The sequence below is a fragment of the Meleagris gallopavo genome, chromosome 29 (genome assembly GCF_905368555.1).
Source record: "Meleagris gallopavo chromosome 29, MGAL_WU_HG_1.1, whole genome shotgun sequence".
Classification (NCBI taxonomy): domain Eukaryota; kingdom Metazoa; phylum Chordata; class Aves; order Galliformes; family Phasianidae; genus Meleagris; species Meleagris gallopavo.
The window spans coordinates 1,118,463-1,140,282 of NC_139432.1; the positions used below are offsets into that span (position 1 = coordinate 1,118,463).

Consider the following 21,820-nt stretch of genomic DNA (forward strand, 5'->3'; position numbering starts at 1 on the left):
TTGGACTGGATGATCTTAGTGGGTTTCCCAACCTCAGTGATTCCGTGTCCAAGTGACCTTCCAAGCTGCCACCGTCCTTAGGCAAAAGGAGAGGGGAAGGGCTGTGGTGTCACTGAGCAGATTTATGTTGGCTCCTGCCTTGCTGTACTTAGTGGCGAGGTCAGGATTTGGCAGTGCTGCAACATCCTGCTCACACTTCAGCTCTCCAACGCCTCTCCCTTTTTTTTTCTGGGCCCTGTTTAATAAAGTATGCATTTGTAGTGCTGTCCTGATCCTTTGGTTTCCCTTATTTAAGTGTCCTGAAGTGGAAGGTTTTCCTATTGAATTAATTACTGCAGGAACATTTTCCTGATGAGAACAGAAAAGAGAAACCAGCTTAAAATATTTATGTCCCATGTGTGTTTGTATCACGGGCTTTTAAATAGAGAGGTGGTTAAGTCGGCTGCATGAGAGTTTTATTTGGAACATGAATGTGGGTAATATAGCAGCTAAAGCATCAGTTGTGTTTGTGTGTCCACAAATGACATGTGGACAAGCCAGCGTTGCTCTCTGCAGATCTCTGTTGATGGAGCTCGGCGGTGAGGCTCGTCGCGTTGCATCAGTTCTGTGTTGATGAACTGAGCTCCTCACAATGCTTGTTCTTTTCAGTGGCCTAAAATCACACCTCTTGCATTCCCTTTCTGTTCAGTTTTGGGGATCGCATCTCCTACACAAACTGTCTCAGGATCTGCTGCATGGAATCAGTTGTATTTCAATTTAGATGGTAATTATGTCTAAAAAGTACTGAAGGTTGGTCTTCTGGAGAGCACAGAGGACAAGGGTGCATTGGAAATTGTGATTGCAGGTACAAGATGATCTCAGAATTCACCTGGCCAAACCATGACCTCCCTTCAGACAAAGATGCTGTGAAGAAGCTCATTGAGTGTCATGGATTTCAGCACGATGTTGCCTATGGGAAGACCAAAATCTTCATCCGCACACCACGAACGCTGTTCACCTTGGAGGAGCTCCATGCCAAGATGCTCGTGAGGATTGTGCTCTTCCTACAGAAGGTAAAGCTTCACTTTGCTCCATCAAAAAGCCCAGTTCACGATCCTCAAAGCACCTTTTCTCAAACTCCCTGTTGTTTTTTCTTGCTTCTTCCTCGTGTTGCTGTTGATGAGCACAAAATGTTTGAGGTGAATCATAGAATCACAGGTTTGTTTGGGTTGGAAGGATGCTTTCATGTTGGTTCATGGAGCTTTGCTGTGAGTCCTCTAAGGTAAATAAAACAAAGGCAGGCAAGGGATAGAAAGTGAGGGGAAAGGAAGGAGATTTGTGTGTTGGTGGCAATTTCTTCCCATGGGAACTCACTGCAACAGCAGTGTTGGGGTTGGCAGGAGCAAACATCACGAGAACACAAGGATTACGTCACACAAGAAGGAAAATGTTGTTGTGGGGCTCTGGAAATGCTGCCCAGCAGTTTGGGTGGAAGGGTGACAGAGTGGAGGTCATCTGCAGAGCTGCTGATAGAAGGCCCTTAGCATTACAAGGGTGTGACCCCAAAGGTGCTGTGCAGAGGACACCTGCGTGTTCCTCCCCTTCTGAATATGGGATTTGACCTCAAGCTCTTCCTGATTTTACCCTCCAGGTAAATAATTTTCCATTCTGCAGCTTCAGTGCAAAGGCATTTTCAGGCTTCTCTTATGAAAATCCTCTTCTAAGCCATGGGACTTGGCAAACTCCTGAATCATTTGGGTTTAGGGGCAACTGTACAACAGAAGAGCTAGCAAGCCCAGGAGCAATATGGTGTCATAGAGTTGTTGGAGTTGGAAGGGGCCCCAAAAGGTCTTCTAGGCCAACTCCCTGCAATGAACGTGCACCAGAGGGGACAAAATACGAGAGCTGGTCCAAAAACTGTTCTGTGCCCAATAGTTTTGTTGTGTTAACAACGTGCTTGACCTGATTTCCCTTCTGGAAGTCAGTATGACCAACGTGGAAGGAGACAATTGGAAGTCCAGGGTTGCATCTGCATTGGTGTTGGTTGGGCTGGGTGTTGGGTTGAAGTTGATAGGTATGGAACTGTGTAAGATGGAAGATGATTTCTTCCTGCCATTTTTGCTATTTCTCTTGTTTTACTGTTGGATTTCATTCTGTGCTCTGAATCCAATCCTCGTTACCAGCTGTGCCCTGCTGCCGGTAGATGGGGCAGTCACAGACCAGCAGTGCTGAGGAAGAGCAGTCAGCACAGTAACAAAAAAACCTCAGACCGAGGATGTAAGGAGGCTCTGAAAACACTGGCAATATTGCCTGTATCTAATTTTTTTTTTCTTTTCAACTCGCTCTCAATTGTTAAAAACGCACACAACAATGTAATTCTTGCTCCTTTTCCCCAACTGTAATTTTGCCTGTAAGCGTGCAAGGCCGAGCTGGGCCAGGAGGGCAATGTAAGGTGCAGTCTGTCTCAGGTTGGGGTCCAATGACATTTTTCTGTGAGTAATTTTAAGTGAAAGAAAAATCTGCTGTTAGCAATTCCATTTCTTGCTTATTTTAAATGTACGTCTTCATTTCTAATTATATATATTACACAATTTATTGCTCCCAAGGCTTTCAGAAAGAGATTCTGTGATTCTCTTAGCAGCTTCATCATGTGAGTAACCCTTAACCCTTAAAATAATGCCGCTTCCTTTGTTTGATAATGATAAGAATTTGCTTCTGTGGTTGTTTTTCTTGGAAACGTTCCCGTATATTCATTAGCTTTGTAGAGGAGCGCTTTGTTCAAGAAAACAGCTCAGCACGTGCAGCATGCAAAGCGATGCATCTTGTCAATATAATTTAGTGCACTATTTCAGTGCAATTTTATCAGACCGGTGCAGCTGCATATGGTAATCACCTCCCTAAATCTTCACTGCTCCTGCAGAGGAGGAGAGGATTGCTCTCATCAGCCAGCGCCTACTGGGACACGGGTTTTGTGTTGCAAGGCACAAGGAGGAGAACGTGGCTGCCGTGGGGACCCGTTGGGGTCCTGTTGGGAACCACTGAGGACCCGCTGGGGACGTGCTGGGGTCCTGCTGTGAACCCAGTGAGGACCTGTTGGGGTCCTGTTGGGAGCCCACTGAAGACCCATTGAGGACCTGCCATGAACGTCCCTTGCCATCACCGTGGCGTAGCTCCGCCTGATGGGAAGCAGCAGAAGGGAAGTGCGACTGATTTGTAATTCAGAGTTCCCCCCTCCCCTCCTTTTCAGCACAGTGTACTTCAGGTGAGCATCTGTGCTGGCAGAAAGGAGGTCAGGGACACGGCAGAGGGCAGGGCTCCCACCCTGCAGGTGCAATGGGGCACCTGAATGCTTGCATATCGTCTTCCCTCACCCAGGACATGCTGTGAAAACACTTCTTTAACCGAACTAGACATAAATATCCATTCATTGTTGGGTAAAGGAGGAGAAGAGAGGATCAGGGTCACCCAAAGTAAGGTAAAGATGCACAGTTTCTGTGCGTTTCTCCTTCCCTCATAGGATGCTGCAGTGTAAATTGCTGATGGCGATGAGCTTTTCCCATGGGCTATGGGGCAAAACCAAACATCTGGTGATGGAGCTGCGTTTGTCAATGTGTTTCTGGAATTGTTTTTCTCTTTCACCACAATTAACGCTGTCCTCCCTCGCATGCTTTAATGGCATTCCTGTCCTTTGAACAAAGGTAAGCAGAATTTGCCAGAGTTTCGGGAAGCTTTCAGGCAGAGCAGCAACGAGTGGCAGGAAAAATCCAGCCGTCACTTCTCCCCATCCATCATTTCCTCTCTGCGCACGTCTCACACGTGCCCCTCGCTTATAACACCGTCCCTTTGCTATTTCTTATATTTATTGTTGGACACAGCCTTCTTAGGGCAATCTCATTAATCTGAGGGTGACCCCTCTCTCTGCTCTTCCTAGTGGGACGTTGTTTCTATTAAGCAAAGCAATGGAACGAGCGTTGTTCAGCTGACTCATGTGAAAAGAGGAAACAGCATTTAGTAAATTAAGCAGCTCTTCCCACTGGCTGTTTGTGTGTGCTGCAGTGTGATCTATGGGAACGAGGGGCTCTGATTTAAAAACATTAAATTCCTCCGGCGGGATCTGAATTTGGTTGTGTTGTGAAATGCAGGTCCCGGGGCGCTGGGTGTGAATGTTGGCCGTTCCGTCGTGCCTCCATCAGCTCACCCACTGCGCCCGCTCTGCAAGGAGGTGACCCTTCCAAAGGCAATCAGGAATGGCGTAATTAAAGCTCGCTTCTGATTTGCAGTGCCTCAGAACTGCGCGCGGCTTGACTTAAATATTTCATCACCTTTCCTGTTTGAGGTCCTTTAAAGCCGTGCAGAAGGGTTCATGGCTCTGCGAGTTCCTAGCTGGGTTTTGTTTTATCTTTTTCAGTTTGGATGCCTGGAGGGCAGCATGAAATATTGATCACAAAGCAGTGGGAGGAGGTGTGCTGTGCTACAGCAAGCATGAAATGGTTGGCCAAGGCTTAGTTAGTCGCAATGCTGCTCCAAAGTATAACACTGGTGTTTAATTCAGATGAGCTAAGTTGAAGCTCTTCAGTTCCAGTAGCTTTATTTAATCTTAGGAATCTTTGCTAGGAGCTCAACGAGTTTATAATCTGCTTTAAATCGTATATAATCATTTGAACTCGAGTTTATTAATTTTTCCTCAAAGCCATGTGAGTTAAACATCCTTCAGGAAAAGATTTCAGTGCTTCCCTTAAGATAAGGTCTGACTTTTGGTGTGGGTGAACGTCCCGTTTCTTTTTCATAGGATCACGGGGTGGCTTAGGTTGGAGGGAACCTTAAAGGTCATCCAGTTCCAACCCCAGTGCCATGGGCAGGGTTGCCAACCACCAGATAACCACTTTCTGTCCAAGTCCTGGTTTCCAAAGCTTTCTCTCCATCCATCACCTTTCTCTCCATCCATCCTCGGTCTTGATTTCTTAATTGCCCTGTTAGTCTGTCATCACCTGACCAAAGCGTGGAGAAGGCAGAGGTGATCGAAAGGATGCTGAGAGATCAGAGTGGATGGGTAAAGGTTGGGAGGTGAAGCTCAGGTGCTCCATTTGTTTCCATTTTGGTGCTGATTGTTATTCCATTCCTATGCCCAACCTCTGCCCTGTCCCCTTGGGCAGCCCTTCCTGTGCAGGACATCTCTTTCACAGTGTCCTGCATAAAGTCTCTTGCTCTCACTTGGTCACAGAATCCTAGAACAGCTGGGTTGAAAGGGACCTCATTGAGCTCCAACCCACCTGCCATGGGCTGGTTATGCCCCATTAGATCAGCTTGCCCAGGGCCGCATCCAGCCTGGCCTTGCAGTAATTGACAACAAAATTGATTGCTTTTGAGTCTGCTTTTCAGTTTTCCACTTTAAAACTCATCTTCCAACAGAGTTTTCATGAGCTTCCCATGGGTTTGTCCCATGCTGCTGACATTCCAAAATGATGACAGCCACAGCTTTATTCTTGTGCCTACAACCAGTCCCCTCCCACCCTCCTCAACTCCTGCACTGCTTCCCCACCTGCACCTCCACCATCCTCATCCCCCTGAAAGGCTGCCACGTCCTTCCACCTGTTGCCTTGGGACACAGCACCGTGGGGCTGTGCTTGGCTAGGAGCTGGGTTTGGGATTTGGAGATGAGACAAAGCAGATGGTCTTGAGCTCCTTCCAGCAGTGTCACTCTGAGTTGAGCCCCTGCCATCGATTCCTCCTGTAAGGCTTTGCCTCTTTGGGTCTTCTCTTCCTTTGTCAGGTTTGGCTGAAGCTGGATGGAGTCAGAAGAGAAGGCAATCAGTGTCAGCCTGGGACGATTATAAACTTGTCTCTGCAAAAATGACTGTGTACTGTAAACTTAGAAAACAAACACAGTGCTGTGAGTTTGGTTTCTCATTACTTTTGGAACGAGCTGCCACTGTGGCTATTAGGAAGGCCATCACCAGGAGTGAGGTTACCCAGTGTTGACAGCTTGATTGGAGGACGTGTTTTTCATTAAGAGCTGGCTGTTTGTGTGCAGCCGAGGGACACGCCTGGGCTGGATAATTGGGTTTGCAAGGCTCCTGTTGGTAGCGTTGTGACACTTCTTGCTGCGAAGCCAATTTCTGCAGCGCTGCAGCTGATACAACACGGGGGCAATCTGTTACTGTGCCTTTGTTCCACCCGTCTGAAAAAAAACCACTGCCAGAGAGGCTTTCCTCAAGAACGTCTCTGCTCCAGCGCAGGGGAGCGGAATTAAGACCTTGTTCTGTATCCAAAACAATTCAAAATGTGTGGTTGTTTGCTTGTGACGGTTCATGAGGTCCAGGAGGCTGCTGAGCCGCTCGTTCCTCATTTCTGTTCTTTTGAAATGAACAAGTAGGAAGTTGGTAGTAGGTTTATTTTATCTTGTTGTCTGGTTTGCTGCTGACATGCTTTTTGCAGGTGTGTTTTGTGCCAGTTTGTTCTGTGCAGACGGTGCTGCCTTCCCCCAGTCTGCCCAGTGCTTCGAAGTACAATGAGGGAAGGTGCTAGGTTTTATTTTCCTGTGGCTCTGTGTGTGTGTGATGTTTAGATTTTCAGTACCAATCCACTGTTCCTTGCTGATCTCCCTCTGTCTCACTGCCAGTTTTGTTTGGCTGTACAACACTCTGCTGCTGTATTGCTGTTGTTACAGTGATTTCTGCACTTCTTGCTCTTGCTTTTTCCCAGTTTGGCCTTCACCATGTTCTGCTGAGTGGATGGTGTGTGGGGTGATCTCGTGCTGCATCAAGGACTGCTTTCTATCTTGGGGTAAAGTTGCACACAGTTTAGCATGCTGGCATGGAAGCGAAGGGTGGCTTGGCTTGGTGTTACCATGGGATGTTTGGGCAGTGTTGTGTGGCTCTTGGGTCTGTTTTAGAAGGGCAGAAGGCTGGAGGAGTACGAAGAGGGACTCTGAAAGAAGGTGGAAGGAGGAGTTCTTGCTTTTCTTGAGAAGAAACCCAAAGTTTCTGCTTCCTCTTTCAATGTTTAGAGTATAGAGAAGAGCTCCTTCACGTCTGCTCTGCCTCTTCTACGTATGGCTGTTCTCAGCCACACATCAGGTTATCAGTAAGGCTGTCAAGAAAACCTTTGACATCAGCTTCATTAAGAGTATACTATGTTGGAGATCACCCTGGGTAATTAATTAATTCTTCTGTAAATAGAAGGCTTGACGTGCATCAGTGGAGCTCTGGGATGTTTCTTGAGAGAGGCATCGACTCCCAGCAGGGCCTGCAGCGAGTGGTGATGCGCTCGTTCTGTGCAAGAGGCTCAGTACCCTTCAGTTTAATTCTACGAGGAAGCAAAAATGCAATCCTCATCCTGATGGATGGTATTGGAGGGAAAGTACAGCTGCTCACCAACTCGGGAACCGTCGCGAGTCGACATTGCGAGTTGTTGTCTGTTGTCACAGGTCAACGTTGCATGTCATCGTGTGTCACGAAGAGCTGTCATCCGTTGTCACGTCACTGTCCGGTGTCCTGATGTGTTGTTGTCCATTGTCCTGAGTCAGCTTCACGTGTTGTCATCTGGCATCGTTAACGCGTCGTCACATGTCGTGACGTGTCATTGCCTGTTGTTGCATGTCATTGACGTGTGTCGTCATGTCGTGACGTGTCATTGCCCGTTGTGAGTCGTGGGCGTGTGTCGTCATGTTGTGATGTGTCATTGACTTCTGTCATCATGTCGCGACGTGTCATTGTCTGTTGTGAGTCGTGGATGTGTGTCGTCATGTGTTGTTGTCTGTCACTGCGAATGGATATCGCATGCCACTGTGTGTCGTGATGTGTTGTTATCCAAATTTGGTTGTTACACCAAATGTCATGACGTGTCGTTGTCCGTCGTACCAAATCACACAGTGCCAGCAGCAGCTCAACCCGCCCTTGTTTTTCCAATCGAATCCTATTGGCACGCCAGAATCTCACTGTAAAACTCATGACTGCTGTATGTAAGGATTTAGAAGAATAAAGAGGCAGATGTTTCCTTCCTTTCTGTCTGAAGCTCTCCTCTGTCCTCTCTGTGGCTCTTAGGTCTGGAGGGGCACCTTGGCTCGGCTCCGCTACAAGAGGACGAGGGCTGCCCTCACCATCCTCAGGCACTACCGCCGCTACAAGGTGAAGTCCTACATCCACGAGGTCGCCCAGCGCTTCCGCAACGTCAGAGCCATGAAGGATTATGGCAAGCACGTGCAGTGGCCCACCCCACCCAAAGTGCTGCACCGATTTGAAGAGGCGCTCCAGGCGATTTACCATAGGTACAGATAAAAGAACTACTCTGTTCGGTCTAAGCAAGGACTGAACAGTTCCTACTTCAGAAAATTTGGGGAAATGACTGGAGAACATTAACTGGGCAGCAAATATGAAGATATTAGAGTCACAGAACAGTTATGGTTGGAAAAGACCACTGGGATCACCAAGTCCAACCATCAACCCATCCCAAATAGTGGGTTCTGGTACCCCTGACCAGGCAAATAATTGTCCTATTTCAGAGATTTAGTCATGATGGACATCACACTTCCTTCCTTAGCTCGAATTAAGACTTTCTAATCAATTTTGAAAGAAAAGAGCAGCTGGTGGTAGGCAGAGGGAGAGAGAAAAATGAATCTTTTTGAGTCCCTCGAGACTTTTATAGTAAGTCAGTACTAATTTGAAATAAATTAAGCAATATACCACTATCACTGTATGCAGTGTGTGGAAGAGTTGTTTAATACATTCATTACAACCTCCTTAGTGCCCAAAAGCCGGTGACTTTTTTCTTTGGCAAGTCTTGTTACTATGGACAAGAGGGGTGTCAAGAGCTCTGATTCCAGTTTGAAAAATGATATCTTCTGAAAGTTATGAACAGAGGAAATATTGGCTGGACGAGGCCTCTGGGGATCTCTAGAGCCATCTGCTTGAAGCAGAATACTACCAGCACTAGAGCAGGTTGGCCTTATTTTTCTTCCCAGCTGTCTCTTGAATGCTATCCATGACCTATTGGGTAGCGTCCTGCTTTCTGAATAAGCTCAATTATCATAATCACAAAATTTTAGTCGATAAAGACTTTTTACAGCATTAGTCCTACAGAGCCAATGTTCTTGCTGAAGGAGGTAATGAATGGTCTGATCTGTCCTCTTTCAAGTTACAGTTGGTTAGATTTCAACTGTAGGACCAGATTTTGCTGTAGAAAGGGAATGGTGTCTTAAATGAGCCAAAAAATGGGCCTGCAAAAAACTTTATTGCCAACAGATGTGCTATCAGTCTACTTCTGGGCACCAGAGGGATGTGGGGAAGCGTACCAGCCAAATTTGATAGGAGTTAAAGGTGATATGTCATGTAAGCTGGAAACTTCAGGGCACTTGGTACAGACGTGAGCCTGACTCGAGCTTTATATGGCAGGTGGAGAGCAGGGGAGCTCATCCGGAGCATCCCACCAAAGGACCTACCTCAGCTGCGGGCCAAGGTGGCTGCCATGGAGGTGCTGAAGGGTCTCCGAGCAGATCTGGGGCTGCAGAGAGCGTGGGAGGGGGATTACATCGCACTGGTGAGTACACAGAGAGGAACCAATGGAGGTCAAAGGGGTCTGGGGCTCAGGACACTATAAGGATGGAAATTCCGAGTTGGTATCTCGGAAGGGAGAGCACTACAGGTTAATCTTCCGGAATGTACTGAGCCTGGTTTGAGTGAGCATCCCAAACAGCATTAAAGGATGGTGAGCAACGCCATCAGCTGGCTCATCGAATGGCCAGGCCTGGGAGGGAGGTTGGTGTAAAGCTGAAATCCCGGATGCAACGGGATGCTAAAAACAGCACTAAATGGAAAGGAACAAAGACATTATCTCGAGGCAACTTGCAATACTTTCTACTCCGTCCTTCCTCCAAGCGTTTTGTTTTGTTAAGGCTCCCTCTGAAAGCGCGTAAAACTCTGCTGCTCTCCAGAGGGATGGGAGGAAGCCTTCCCATGAGGTGGTGCAGCTGCAGTTCTGCCCTGACGTCGTGCAGTTATTGTCCTCAGTGAGCACAAAGAATGAGGTGCCTGTCTTTGCTCTTCCAGAGGCCGGATCACCCGCAGAGCACGGGCGCCTTCCTCCCTGTTGCCACCGAGCTGAAACGGAAAGACAAATACATGAATGTTCTCTTCTCGTGTCACGTCCGCAAGGTGAGTTGGGTGGGGATGCTTTGGGGCTGGGGTGGCACTCTGTGATGCCATGGTGGGATGGCAGTACTGGAGATATCTCTACAGATGGCCCCCCTAAGTAGTGCTGTGTTAACTGACTGTGTCGTTAAGTGACTGTGATTTTTGGTGGATCCGTAGCTCAGAACCTATTGCACCAAGGGTGCTTTGAGGGACCTCTTTGTAGCGGAGGAATGAATGAAGTCACCTGATTCTGTGTAGCTGGCTTGGATCTGAGAGCAGAATTCTGCTTCTTTGGCAAGAAAGCTTTAAAAACTCATCAGAAAAAAGCATATTTGGGTATTTTTTGGTGTGTGTAGTGCTACTGTGATCCACAGAGTTCTCCTGAGATCTGCTATGGGTGGTTTCTGACGATGCTGTTTGAGTGTCCATCGGGAGAAAATATCTTGGATTTTACGAACCCATCAGACAAAAACATTTCGATGGCTGCTGATGTTGGAGTGTTCTCAAGAAGCCACGTATCCGCGTGCTCTGTTTGTGCACCAAGTGGACTCGTGGGGTTGGTCTTCCCTTGCCAGACGTGTACTGATGATTCTGCAGAGACATTCAACAGCAGCAGCATTCATTTTGCAGTGAGAAACCCCACTTTGTAATGAAACTTCTTTCCTCGTGGCAATGAAACTTATACAACAGAAAGTGATTTCTGTACATAAAAATAGAAATCTCTTATTGCTTTCTACTGTTTCAGCTGAGGAGCCCATTGCTTTCAACACTCTTTTTGAAAGTTGCTAATTAAAGGAGTGATTTGAGTGAGTATTGGGATGTACTGCCAGGACTGGGAGGGTCTCAGACCTCATCTGTACAGTCGTGGAAGCACTTTGTGTAGAATCTGATGGAGATACTGAAGAATTTCACCTTAGATTTTTGTTCGTTTGGGCTGAAATAAAGAAATTCCCATTGCGATTGCTTTAATAAACCAGATCCAAATGATTGCTGTTTCTACTTAAAACTGGAATAACTGTAAAAATACAATATTCAGTTCTGAACAACGTGATAGTTATTTTTAATAGGAAAGAAATGGTTGTTTTTAATAGGGGTAGAGTGATGGTGGGGGAAATTACTCAGCATGTATATAATACATGCAGACCCACTGTGGGAGTTTAATGCTGCTCACTGTTATGCAACGTTTAAGCTTTTAAGTACTTACGTTTTTCTCACTTCTGAGTCAGCTTTAAAGGACAACCTCCTGCATGGGGACAGGTGAGAGCAGATTTCTGACACACGGATCCTTTCCTTCTTCTTTTCAGTGGCTGCAGCACAGCTCTGAGCATCCATTCCTGGCGCTGCCCTCATGCCTGCCATTGTGGTTTCATTCTTAGGGATCTGTCCTAGAAAAAATAGATGTGTTTAGTGGCAGTACCACGCTTTAGGGAAATGTTGGCCTTCAAGAAACTAGTAGGAGCACCTCTTCCTTCTTGAGGGTGGGGGTGGTGGGGATGGATGGGGGTTGGACTTGGTGGTCTTGGAGGTCTTTTCCAGCCTTAATGATCCCATGGTTCCCAAACAAATGGATAAATTAATTTCGTGTTTGCTGCTTGGGACAGCTCTGTAGGATCTTTGATGATATACGTAAGGCCATTTCAGAATATCTCTATGTTTAAACCCGAAAGCAATGAGCCCTTTGGTGCTTGGATGTAATAACTTTTTGAACGAACCGTTTGTCTTCCTTCCCTCTTGGGTGAAGAAAAAATGGCCGAGGCCTGAAGTCAACTAGAGAGAGGAACAAATAGCCCTGAACTTTGAAAGCCAACAAGACAAAGATTTGACATTTCAAGATCTGCTGTCAAGATCTTTCCAAACAATGCACTTAGGGAGTCTAAATTAAATGTGAACCTCAGATCTGCCAACTAAGCAAGAGGGGAAATTGTAGCCTGTAGTCGTGGTTGGAGTAGACAAACAGTCTTGACTTTCACCTCCAGTGTTAGGAGTCTGATCCTCAGAATTCTCAGGTAATTGCAGTCTAATGCTCCTCTTTCTTTGAAAAGGAGTGACATTAAGAGGATAAGTACAGAGCAGCTTGAATAGGCACCAGTTAAGCCTAGAGTTCATGTATTTAAAAATGTTTATGTAAAGAACGTATCTGCTGTGAACTGTAGGATGTTTGCTAAGCAGTGACTTCTTTGAGGCAGTTCTTTTTTAGCTGATGATTGGCGTTGCTCTGGAGAAGTCAGGAAGGTAAAAGCAACTCGCAGCAGCTCTTGAAGCATCGATAACTGCTTGGGTGTATGGGGTCTTAATTCTGACAGCTTGATATGAATAATAGTGATGAATCTGTTTGGGCCAAAGCTTTGTAGTTCTTTTTATAGAGTGCCTGTGAAGAAGCTTTGACGTTGTGTGATGGAAGTGTTTGCTTTCTGGCAGTAGGTACAGGTGGGAGCAGGTCATTTCCTATGGAAAAATGCATCTTTTGCTGAGTGTGCTGGTGCTCTTTATTTTTCAGCTTTTTTGCCTTGGGAAACCAAATGCATATTTCATGCATGCTGCCAGATTTTGTTTTATCACCTAGGAAACAACAATTTCTCCTTTTTTTAGGACGTCTTTTCTTCCTGTTTCTCTTGTCGTTTGTGGCACTGTTCTCCCTCGAGAGCTCCATCTCATTGCTCTCACCCCTGGGGCGCACCTGGAAAACTTGTTTGCAAGCTTTCTGCTGTAGGCTGGACCTTCATTTTTCTCTATCAGCTGAAGGAAGCGAAGGAAGCTAAATTAAGTCTGATTCCCATTTGGATCAACGGGGATATAAATAAAAGAAGCCCAGAAGGTGCAGAGAACACAATGCTAGGAAGGGTACGATCAGTATCCGAGAACATAAGGGCTGTCTCCACTCCCACAGAACCAGAGAATAGTGGCATTTGCAATTGTGCTGGCGTTTGTCTGTGCATGCTTCCCCACGTGGCACTGAAGACGCAGCACGAACTGTTTACATTGGTATGTGTATGTCCCGGATGCATAAACCTCCTGAAGCTTGACTTTGTGGCCAGGTGCTGGAACAGGCTGTGTCACCATCCCTGGGGTGGTCAGGGGCTGTGGAGATGTGGCACTGAGGGATGTGGTCAGTGGGCACGGCGGGGGTGGCTTGGGGTTGGACTTGGGGGTCTCGGAGGTGTTTTCCAACCTTAATGTTCTGTGATTCCAAGAGCAGACGTGGTGGGATGAGCTGGGATTGGACAAGACCATCTCAGTGGTCTTTTCCAACCTGTATGATTCTGTGATCTGATGTCTGTGTGAGGTGGATCACCGCCTAAGGAAGCCCTGTTTTGATCTCCAGGCCATGCAGCTGTCCTGGGGGCTGCACCACCAAACCCCGGTGTGAGTGTGACAGCTCAGAGATCAGTAACTCTGCTTTCACCCTGGTGAAAAATACTTTCTACTTCCTGCCCTGATTTCTCTTTTGCTTTGGCAAAGACTTTACCTGGGGACTGTTTAGCACTCAGCCTCCCAAAGAGTTTATTCTCCTTTTGTGCAATATTTCCTTGATGAATTAATTGTAATGCTAGAGAGAGAGATGTGTTTCCTCTATGAAAACCTTACTGGTGGTAGAGCCTGATGTCACCAGTGGTCTGGAAGAGTGTGGTGAGCTGCAGGAGGGTGGGGGCATTTCATAGAATCATGGGATGGCTTAGATTGGAAGAGACTGTAAGGATCATGGAACCATGGAATCATGGCATGTTGGGATTGGAAAGGATCTTAAAGATTGTAGAACTGTAGAATCATGGCGTGATTGGATTAGAAGGGATCTTAAAGATCATAGAAGCATGGAATCATTAGTTTGGGTTGAGTAGGGCTGGGTTGGAAGGGACCTTAAAGTCATGTGTTTCCAACCCCCAATTTACAAATCTGTGTAAAAAGAGCAAACGAATAAAGGATCTTAGAATGGATTGGATTGGAAGGACCTCAGAGGCTTGATCCCAGGGTATGAAAGACTGCTCTCAGCAGAATATCGTTTTGTTATTAATTTGTTAATTAATACCATAAGGTGTGGAACCAGTAGTTGACTAGCTCCAGCATTCTTGGATTTTCCTCACATCAGATGTGAAGGTACGGGGTTTTGTATCTTGTAGCCTTATGAATTAACTTCTTAACAAACAGTTTCATATCTTTGCAGTAATTTTCCAGAGGTGCTGATGTGGCATTTGGCAGCACTTCTGGTGATTTGATTTGTTGGGTACTGGAGGGATGCTGTTGATGGATAACCAAAAATAAACACAAATTCAGAAGAGCAGAACACCTGGGATTAAGAGAAACGATGCAGTTACAGTTGTAATTAATCCTTCGGTGGATGTAGGTCTTGCTTGTCCCAGGCTGCTGCTCTCACAGTGCCCACTTCCCTGTGTATAAAAAGGGGTTATGGGTTTAACTTCTCTTTTCGCTCCCCCAGGCCAACCTGTTCAGGACCTGTGTGAATTTTTCATTGCTGCTGCCCAGTTTTTATTCAGCACGTGACTGAAAGCTGCTTCTTTACAGGTCAACCGCTTCAGCAAGGTGGAGGACAGGGCGATCTTCATCACCGACAGGCACCTTTATAAGATGGACCCCATGAAGCAGTACAAAGTGATGAAGACCATCCCCCTCTATAACGTAAGTTCCAGACACTCTCACAGTCCCTGGCAGAGCACCTGCTCTGCAGCTCCGTGTTCCCCTCCATAGAATGGAAAAGGAGGTTGGAAAAAGGCACGTTCTTCTCTTCCTTCTGCTCTTTTGTTATTTATTTGTGCTGCAGGAGCTGGGCCCCGTCAGGGTCTGGCATTTCACAGCAGCTTGAGACACGATTTCTCTGTCTCTGGGGGTTCGTTTGATCCTGAATGTTGTTTGAATTGATTTATATATATTTGTTCATGTTTAATGTAAGCAGCATTTAGCTGCCAGTCACAGAGCAGCAGATTATCACTGGGAGGACGGGGGGAAGGGAGAAAAGCTCCTCTTAGAGCGTGGATTCAACCTGTTTGTTTCCGTCAGCCTGAGGTAATGCTGCTATGATTATCTCCACCCTGCACAACCTGGCTGCACTGCTTGCAGATGTCCTACACAAATTGGTTGCGATGCTTGCATCTGAAGGAACAATAAACCCAACGGTCCCACATTGCTAAAAAATGGGCTGAGAGGAGCAGTGAAACCTAATCTGCAAATGTGGAGTGAGTGATCAGCTGAGATGGCATCCAAAGGTTGGGTTGAGTGGTCCCTTGCAGTGTCCTTGCAGGTTATCCACGTAACCCCAGCGCAGTGTGGGGTGACAGCTGCTGCCTTTCCCTTCATCCTTGCAGCAAAGCAGTCCCACAGCGACAGTTCCTCTTGTTTTGCAAAGGCACTGCTGTCACCGTGCAGCAACTGCAGGTCATTTCCTGAGCTGAGTGGTGCTGTACTGACGTTATCTCCTAATTGTGCCAAACCAAGTTGTCAGCAGGCTGCATGTAGCAATGCCAGTGACTGACTCTTGCTTGTGCTAACAAACTTGTGAAATGCACAGCAGGCGCTTAAAGGTGGAGGGATGCCTTCAAAGGATCAAGGTGAGCTCAGACCAGCTGGGATTTTATGCATCACATACTTAAATTTCCATAGATAGGAATCAGCTTCATTCACAGCTCTGCAGTGATTCCCTTTGGGCCTCTGGACTGAACAACGACACGAGCTGAGCTATTGCCCTTGGGTGCTGTGTAGGGGAAATGGCTCCAAAGGGCCATCAGGGTGGTATTCCAGCACGGTAAATGCTGGAGCCATGCATCTCCGCTCTGTTGGCCGAAGCCTTTTGCCTTCTGCTGCTGCACCATGGAAACAGGAGAAAATCTGTGCAGGCTGGGATGGCATCGTGGTGCACACACTGATCTGCAGCCAACAGTGCTGTCCCTACTGGGAAAGAACAATTGTTTGAACCAGTATGAGGAGCAAATGGGGAATAATTACAGCGGTGTATCGATGCACTGGTGTACAAATACAGATACTGGTGTGCCAATAGGTCCCACCAGAAAGGTGTGTGTCCATTGGGAAGGTGGGTGCCGTTCCGGCATGGCAGGGTGAGTGCAGTGAGAGCTGTGCTTTTCCGTCAGCGTTTCTGAAGCACCCTGTCAGCGTGGCACTCCTCAGGGCTGTGTTTCCATGGAAATCTCAGCGGAGACATCAGCTGATGTCTGCTGCTCCCATCACTTGTTGTCAGCGCTGCGTCCCCCGCCTCCCTCAGCTGTGGGTTCAGTGCAGCCCTTCGTGTTATTCCCACTTGCATTTCACGTTCTGCATTCTCTTATTTTGTGTATGAAGGGAATCGAAGGCAGAGGAGCAGGAAGGATCTCAGGGCTGCAGTGCTGCATGTCGTAAACGGAGCCCTGCAGCTGCTGGGAATGTTCCGGCTCTCCAGGCAGAGCTAATATTAGTGCTTGTAAATGCCCAGTTAAGCACCTTCTCTAAAACCATCTCTTTTGTATTATTTTTACTTGTTCAGTCTTCTGAGGGGGAGGGATGGGGTGGAACAGGGCAGTTTCGACGGGCTCTTGGACTTGTGACAAAGTCTGTTGAATAATTAATGCTTCGGTCGGCTTTTCAGCTTCAGAGACTTCAGCTGCTCGTGGCTCCTGCTCTGCACGCAGTGCAGCCGTGGTGGCACAAGTCCCCTTGTGCTCCCGAGATGTCATCAAAGCCAGTTAATTGTAAGGGACACCGCAAAGCCCAACAGCTGTCAGTGTCTGTGCACGAAGTGCAGCTTCGTGAAGCATTTCACAGCCCCAAAATAGTGTCAGTGGTAAAGAATAAACCCCACCTGTGCTGGGTATGTGCAGCTGGGAGCAGGAGGTCTCCAGGTCGGGTTGTGCTCAGCTGCTTTCCAGTGCAGGCAGCGCCTTTTCTTCTTTAGGAAGGGAACAGTGACATTTGGAGTTCCACAAATGGTGCCTCAGTGCTCTTGCTAATAGGAGAGTGTGGTTTCCCTCTGCCTGGGTTTGGACAGCTGGAAGGAGCTGTGGCATCTGCTCTGACATCTTCGTGTTCATCGTTTCTGCCTCTCTCCTTGGGAATCGAATGTTGTTTCTGCATTAAACAAGATAAGAATTTTCTCAATCTCGTGGCCTCTGCTACCATTTGTGTCCTTAATTAGAGCTGATAGTTGTTCTCAGGGATCTTTCCACTTTATTGGGGTTCTCCGATAGTTTTCATTGCTTATCCTTTAGATAAACCTTCCCCAGCGACACATCCTCAGTGTGTAAGTCATGAATACATGTACAGACCCCAATGGAGGTCAGGTAGGTGGATAAGCTGTAAGACTGCAGCTCCTGCCTGTCCAGCCGTCTGAAAAACTTCTGGGCCTTCAGCTAAAGGCAAGCAAGGTGTAACAGATACCTTTACAAATCAGAAACCCCTTGGTGTTAGAAAATGACTGGGTTTTGGTGCTGGACAGACAGGACCTGAGTAATGGGGAATTAAAGGGGGGAGGCTAAATAATTAACAACGTACATATATAAATAGCAACAACTTGCGTATAGCCAGCGTGAAAATGTGTGTTATACTTTGTCACACGCCTTGCAAGACTGTCCTGCTGTAATTAAAAGGACAAGTGCTGATATGCCTGAGGAAAGTATTGAGGAAGGTCTGGCAGCCCCCCCCCTTTGTTTAACAAAGAGTTTGAAGAAAATCACATCGATGTGACAAGAAGAGCACTGAGATGTCTTGGAAACAACAGGATGGCTACTGACTGACAGCAGGTAGCAGACCAATTAACACATTGAGCCTTGATGAGATTGTGAACCTGGGGTACCCAGCCAGTGGGAGGGGAGGAGGCAAGGGGGGAAACGAGGTACCACAGCTGTCCTAGGGGTGCTACTTGTGGGATGCCCGTCGTGATAGCACCTGCTTTTATCAGAGATGCCAACCTGACAAATTATTTGGATATTTCCAGCACTCCTTCCTCCCTCCATTCTCTCTCTTCTCCCTTTTTCTTGCACCACTTTGTTAATGCGCTTGCCTCTTGGCTTTTGTTTTTTTATGTCTTCTTTCCCTACAGAAGAAAACAACCAACAGCCTATTTTTTACCTTTTTATCTTCAGCTGGGAGGAGCATGGAGAGCACGGGGAGCCGTTCCCTTTGGCCCTGCTCTTGGTGGTAGAGGCAGAAACGAGGAGGCAGCGTGCCGTCCCGGAGAGGAAGGAGCTGGTGTGGCTGTAGGGAATTACCTCCGAGTATTTGATGTTGTTCTTACTTTCTCTTCACAGTTGGTCGGGTTGAGCGTCTCCAATGGAAAGGACCAGTTGGTGGTTTTCCACACGAAGGACAACAAGGATCTCATCGTCTGCCTGTTCAGCAAAGAGCCGTCCAACGACAGCAGGATTGGAGAGCTGGTGGGCGTCCTGGCCAGCCACTTCAAGAGGTTGGTGCTGCAAACTCACTGTAGCCAGATCCAAAACTTTCCACGAATTCGTGTTGGTGTCACCCTTGATTTTTTAGCTGTGTTCCTTCACTATTGCTGGGACACCAGAGCTGTCATTCCTTGCGTTTTTGAGACTACACTTTGTTTGCCCCTTCTTTCTCTATATGTGTTCATTAGAGCATGGATATTTGGGGGCAAATGCCACTGAACATGCATTTTCAGTGTGTCAACTCAATCAGCACTTTAAGGTCAAGCTCTTAACGCCTAGAACTAAAATACAGCTCTTCCTTCCTCAGATTGTTTCCCCTACCCCCAGTGTCAGTAGAGGATTTAGTGCTTGAGCTGCAAAATGGCACCTGTTTCCCTGCAGATCTGCAAAATCTGTTTTAGTGGTGGGCAGAGCCCTGAGGTGGTCGCTGTGCATGGAGCTCCAGGGAGGTAGAGCTGAACAAGTAAAAAGCACTGTTGTTTCTTGCAGTGAGTTTGGAACTGCCCAAAAGCTGCACAGCACTCACTGCACTGCAGGTGCAAAATGAACCCTCTAGAGACATGGTGTGAGCGGTGGTCAGCCCTACAGGGTTGATCTCTTGCTCCTGCAGAGCAGATTTGCGTGAGAGTCGATGCTGATCATCACCTGCAGCACTGGTTCTTGTGTTTCTCAGTATCACGTTCCAATTATCACCCATAATATCACCCATCTTTGTGGGTAAATGTTCATATAGAGCTGTGGTGGAAGGGTGGTGAGAGTGAATTCAGGTTCTGTTAGGTTCCTAAAAGCCACTTTTTCTCTGATGTCTGATAGAGGTTATGGGTTTAACAGTGATGTACAGGAGCAGCTCCCATTTAATTTCCCAAATACCCAGATGTCCCACTGCCCCTCATCAAAGCAATATCTGCAAATCGAAAGAAAAATGAGAAAATTCATGTTTTCCCTCAGTTTCAATTTCCTAAGTGTGAAAAAATCCCATTGGTGACTGGGCTTAGCTGACCCGTCGCTGGAGAGCCACTTTGGGAATTCCTCATGAAATAGGATTTGCAGTCACTGTGTGGCACTGCCAGGTTCCCCTGGATCCAGCAGGGAGTCTTTGGGAATCCCAATGGCTGTGAGACCTCCAGGGGGACTTGGAGCAGCCCTACACCTGTGATATGGGGCAGCTTCCTTGAGGGACAGCGGGCTCTTATTTAGGATCCTGTCTGTGTGGTTGCAGCCATCCTTGACAGCACCGTGGTGAGGTTTTAGCAGTGTTAAAAGAGCAGTCAAAGCAATCCCTGCAGAATTCCAGCAGAAAATCACTTGCCTAAGGATAATTTTATATTTCCTGTTGCACGCTGAGACCCGTCAGCCTATTTTAATCATCAGTGCACTCTGGATTAATTGTCTGCAGCTCTGGCTTCTTAACCAGGCCTGCCCTAGAGCCTGCAAAGCTGTTGACCAAACAGTTCATGAAAGGGGTGGTGGGTCAGGGCTGCGGTCCCGTCGTGGTTGGTCACCCTGAGGTGGCACAACTTTAGGAAGGTGGCAGCTTCAGCTTCCTTATCACCTGCATTCCGTGTTGTGTTTCTGCTCCGTGTGGGCGCTCCGGACGTCTGAAAGGTGGGAGCAGCGAGGTTGGGTTATTTGTAGGTTTGGTGGGAAGCAGCTGAGGGCTGTTTGTGGGTTGGGTTATTTGGTGATGTTGGTTTGTTGGGTCGATGGAAGGCAGCGCTCTGCAAACACCCATCTTCTGTCGGTTGTGCTGGGGTGGAGATGGGCACTTTGTACATTTCTTGGTGCTCTCCATGTAAAACAACAAAAACAACAAAAACCAAAGAGATTCAACGTGTCGTAAGAGAAGAAAGAGGAACCCAAAGAAGAACCAAGAAAGAAGAACCCAGGCTGGGATTTGGAAGCGCATGGGTGGAGGTCTGCACTTAACCCGTGGTTCTTCTGGGGCAGCACCACCCTCTGCACAAAAGCGGTGTGTGACAGCTGTGCTAGCACATCAGTCTGTGCTGGAGCTGGGAGCACACGGTGCTGGTTGTCCACTGCTGACAGTGGCTGGAGGAGCACTCCGTAACTGGGAGCTTCCATCCAAACTGGGCTTCTGCAGGCTGGATGTGATCAAAAGGAGCTGAGGGCTGCTTCAGCAAAGCAAACTGCTTCTGAATCGCTGCTGAACACGATTTATCCTTTGTCAGCAGTGCCAACCAACCCATGTTCAGCCCCGTTCAGCTGTGCCAGTGGCTGACACCATTGTTAGGGCGGCTGCAGGCTGACAAAGGAGCAGACTTTATTCACAGCAGATTCTCCCGTAACGTTTTTTTTTTTCAGCGGGGCATAAATAGCTTTGTTTTTGTACAAGATTTCTATTCATAGCTGTGCTTTGGGAGCCTGCAGTTAGCTGTCGGATTGAAGCACCAGGTACTCATCTGTGTGCTGGAAAAAACGCTTCGTTCCTCCAACATCACCCTTGTGGTTAAATCCAAGGAAATTCAGCTGCCATTTGCCTCTGGCTGAGTTGCAGTCGTTATCATCATCTCTGCTGATTGCAGTCGTTATCATCATCTCTGCTGACTCCTGTGCAGGTTTGCTGACCACGCTGTAGTAACTTGGGTTAAGAAATGCAGTTCTTTGGAAGATGCATCGCTTAGGTAGCAGATCTGTTGTCTTTATGCCCTGGGGTCACCAAACAGGTGTCCCAGCACTGTGATGAGGAGCACTCTCGATGTTCTCTTTTATTTTTTTATTATTTGGAAGGGGCTTCTTCAGCTGTTGATGCTCCTGAACTCTCCAGGAGCTGTTCTGCTAGGAAGGGGCTCATAAGGAGGTTGGAAGAGGATTGTTTCTTTCTTGAAGCTCGTTTTCCCAATGCTGCAGCACTGCTCATTCACCATCTCCAGAATGGAGCCTGAAGCCCCGAGCAGGGAACCCATCTCACTTTGCAGAGTGGTTTTTTATGGCACTTCTCAGCACATCCCTGGCACAGCAAAGATGACTTTGCTGGAGTCCCGGATTTGCGATGAGGATGAGCTGAGCTCTGGGCAGAGCTGGGCTCTCCACAAGAGGCGAAGTTCCATCTTGAACTCATCAATCCTTTCTTTGAGTCCTTGACCTCTAAATTATTGTGTCTGAGCACACAGTGCTGGCAGTTTGGTGTGTTTGATGATATTCTTGTGAGCACGAAGAATTTTGCTCCTGGGATGGAGGCCTTTATGGAGAGGAGTCGTCGGGGGCTGAGGTGCATTGCAGGAGGTTGGCTTTCCTCACGATTGGTCGCTTGGTGATCTCTGAACTGATTTTATATATTAGGGATATTGAGGAAGTTCCTTAGGGCAC

At 47.3% G+C, this 21,820-nt stretch overlaps 1 protein-coding gene across 1 annotated transcript in view; it reads left to right on the top strand.

The window, feature by feature from the left end:
• The window catches only part of MYO1D (myosin ID), a 71,235-nt gene that overhangs the window by 33,404 nt on the left and 16,011 nt on the right, over positions 1-21,820 (top strand). The window contains exons 16-21 of the mRNA XM_085211311.1: positions 845-1,052; positions 8,022-8,245; positions 9,369-9,513; positions 10,023-10,127; positions 14,625-14,738; positions 18,350-18,504. Coding sequence (XP_085067437.1) covers positions 845-1,052; positions 8,022-8,245; positions 9,369-9,513; positions 10,023-10,127; positions 14,625-14,738; positions 18,350-18,504 — 951 coding nt within the window. The remainder of the gene's footprint in view (positions 1-844; positions 1,053-8,021; positions 8,246-9,368; positions 9,514-10,022; positions 10,128-14,624; positions 14,739-18,349; positions 18,505-21,820) is intronic.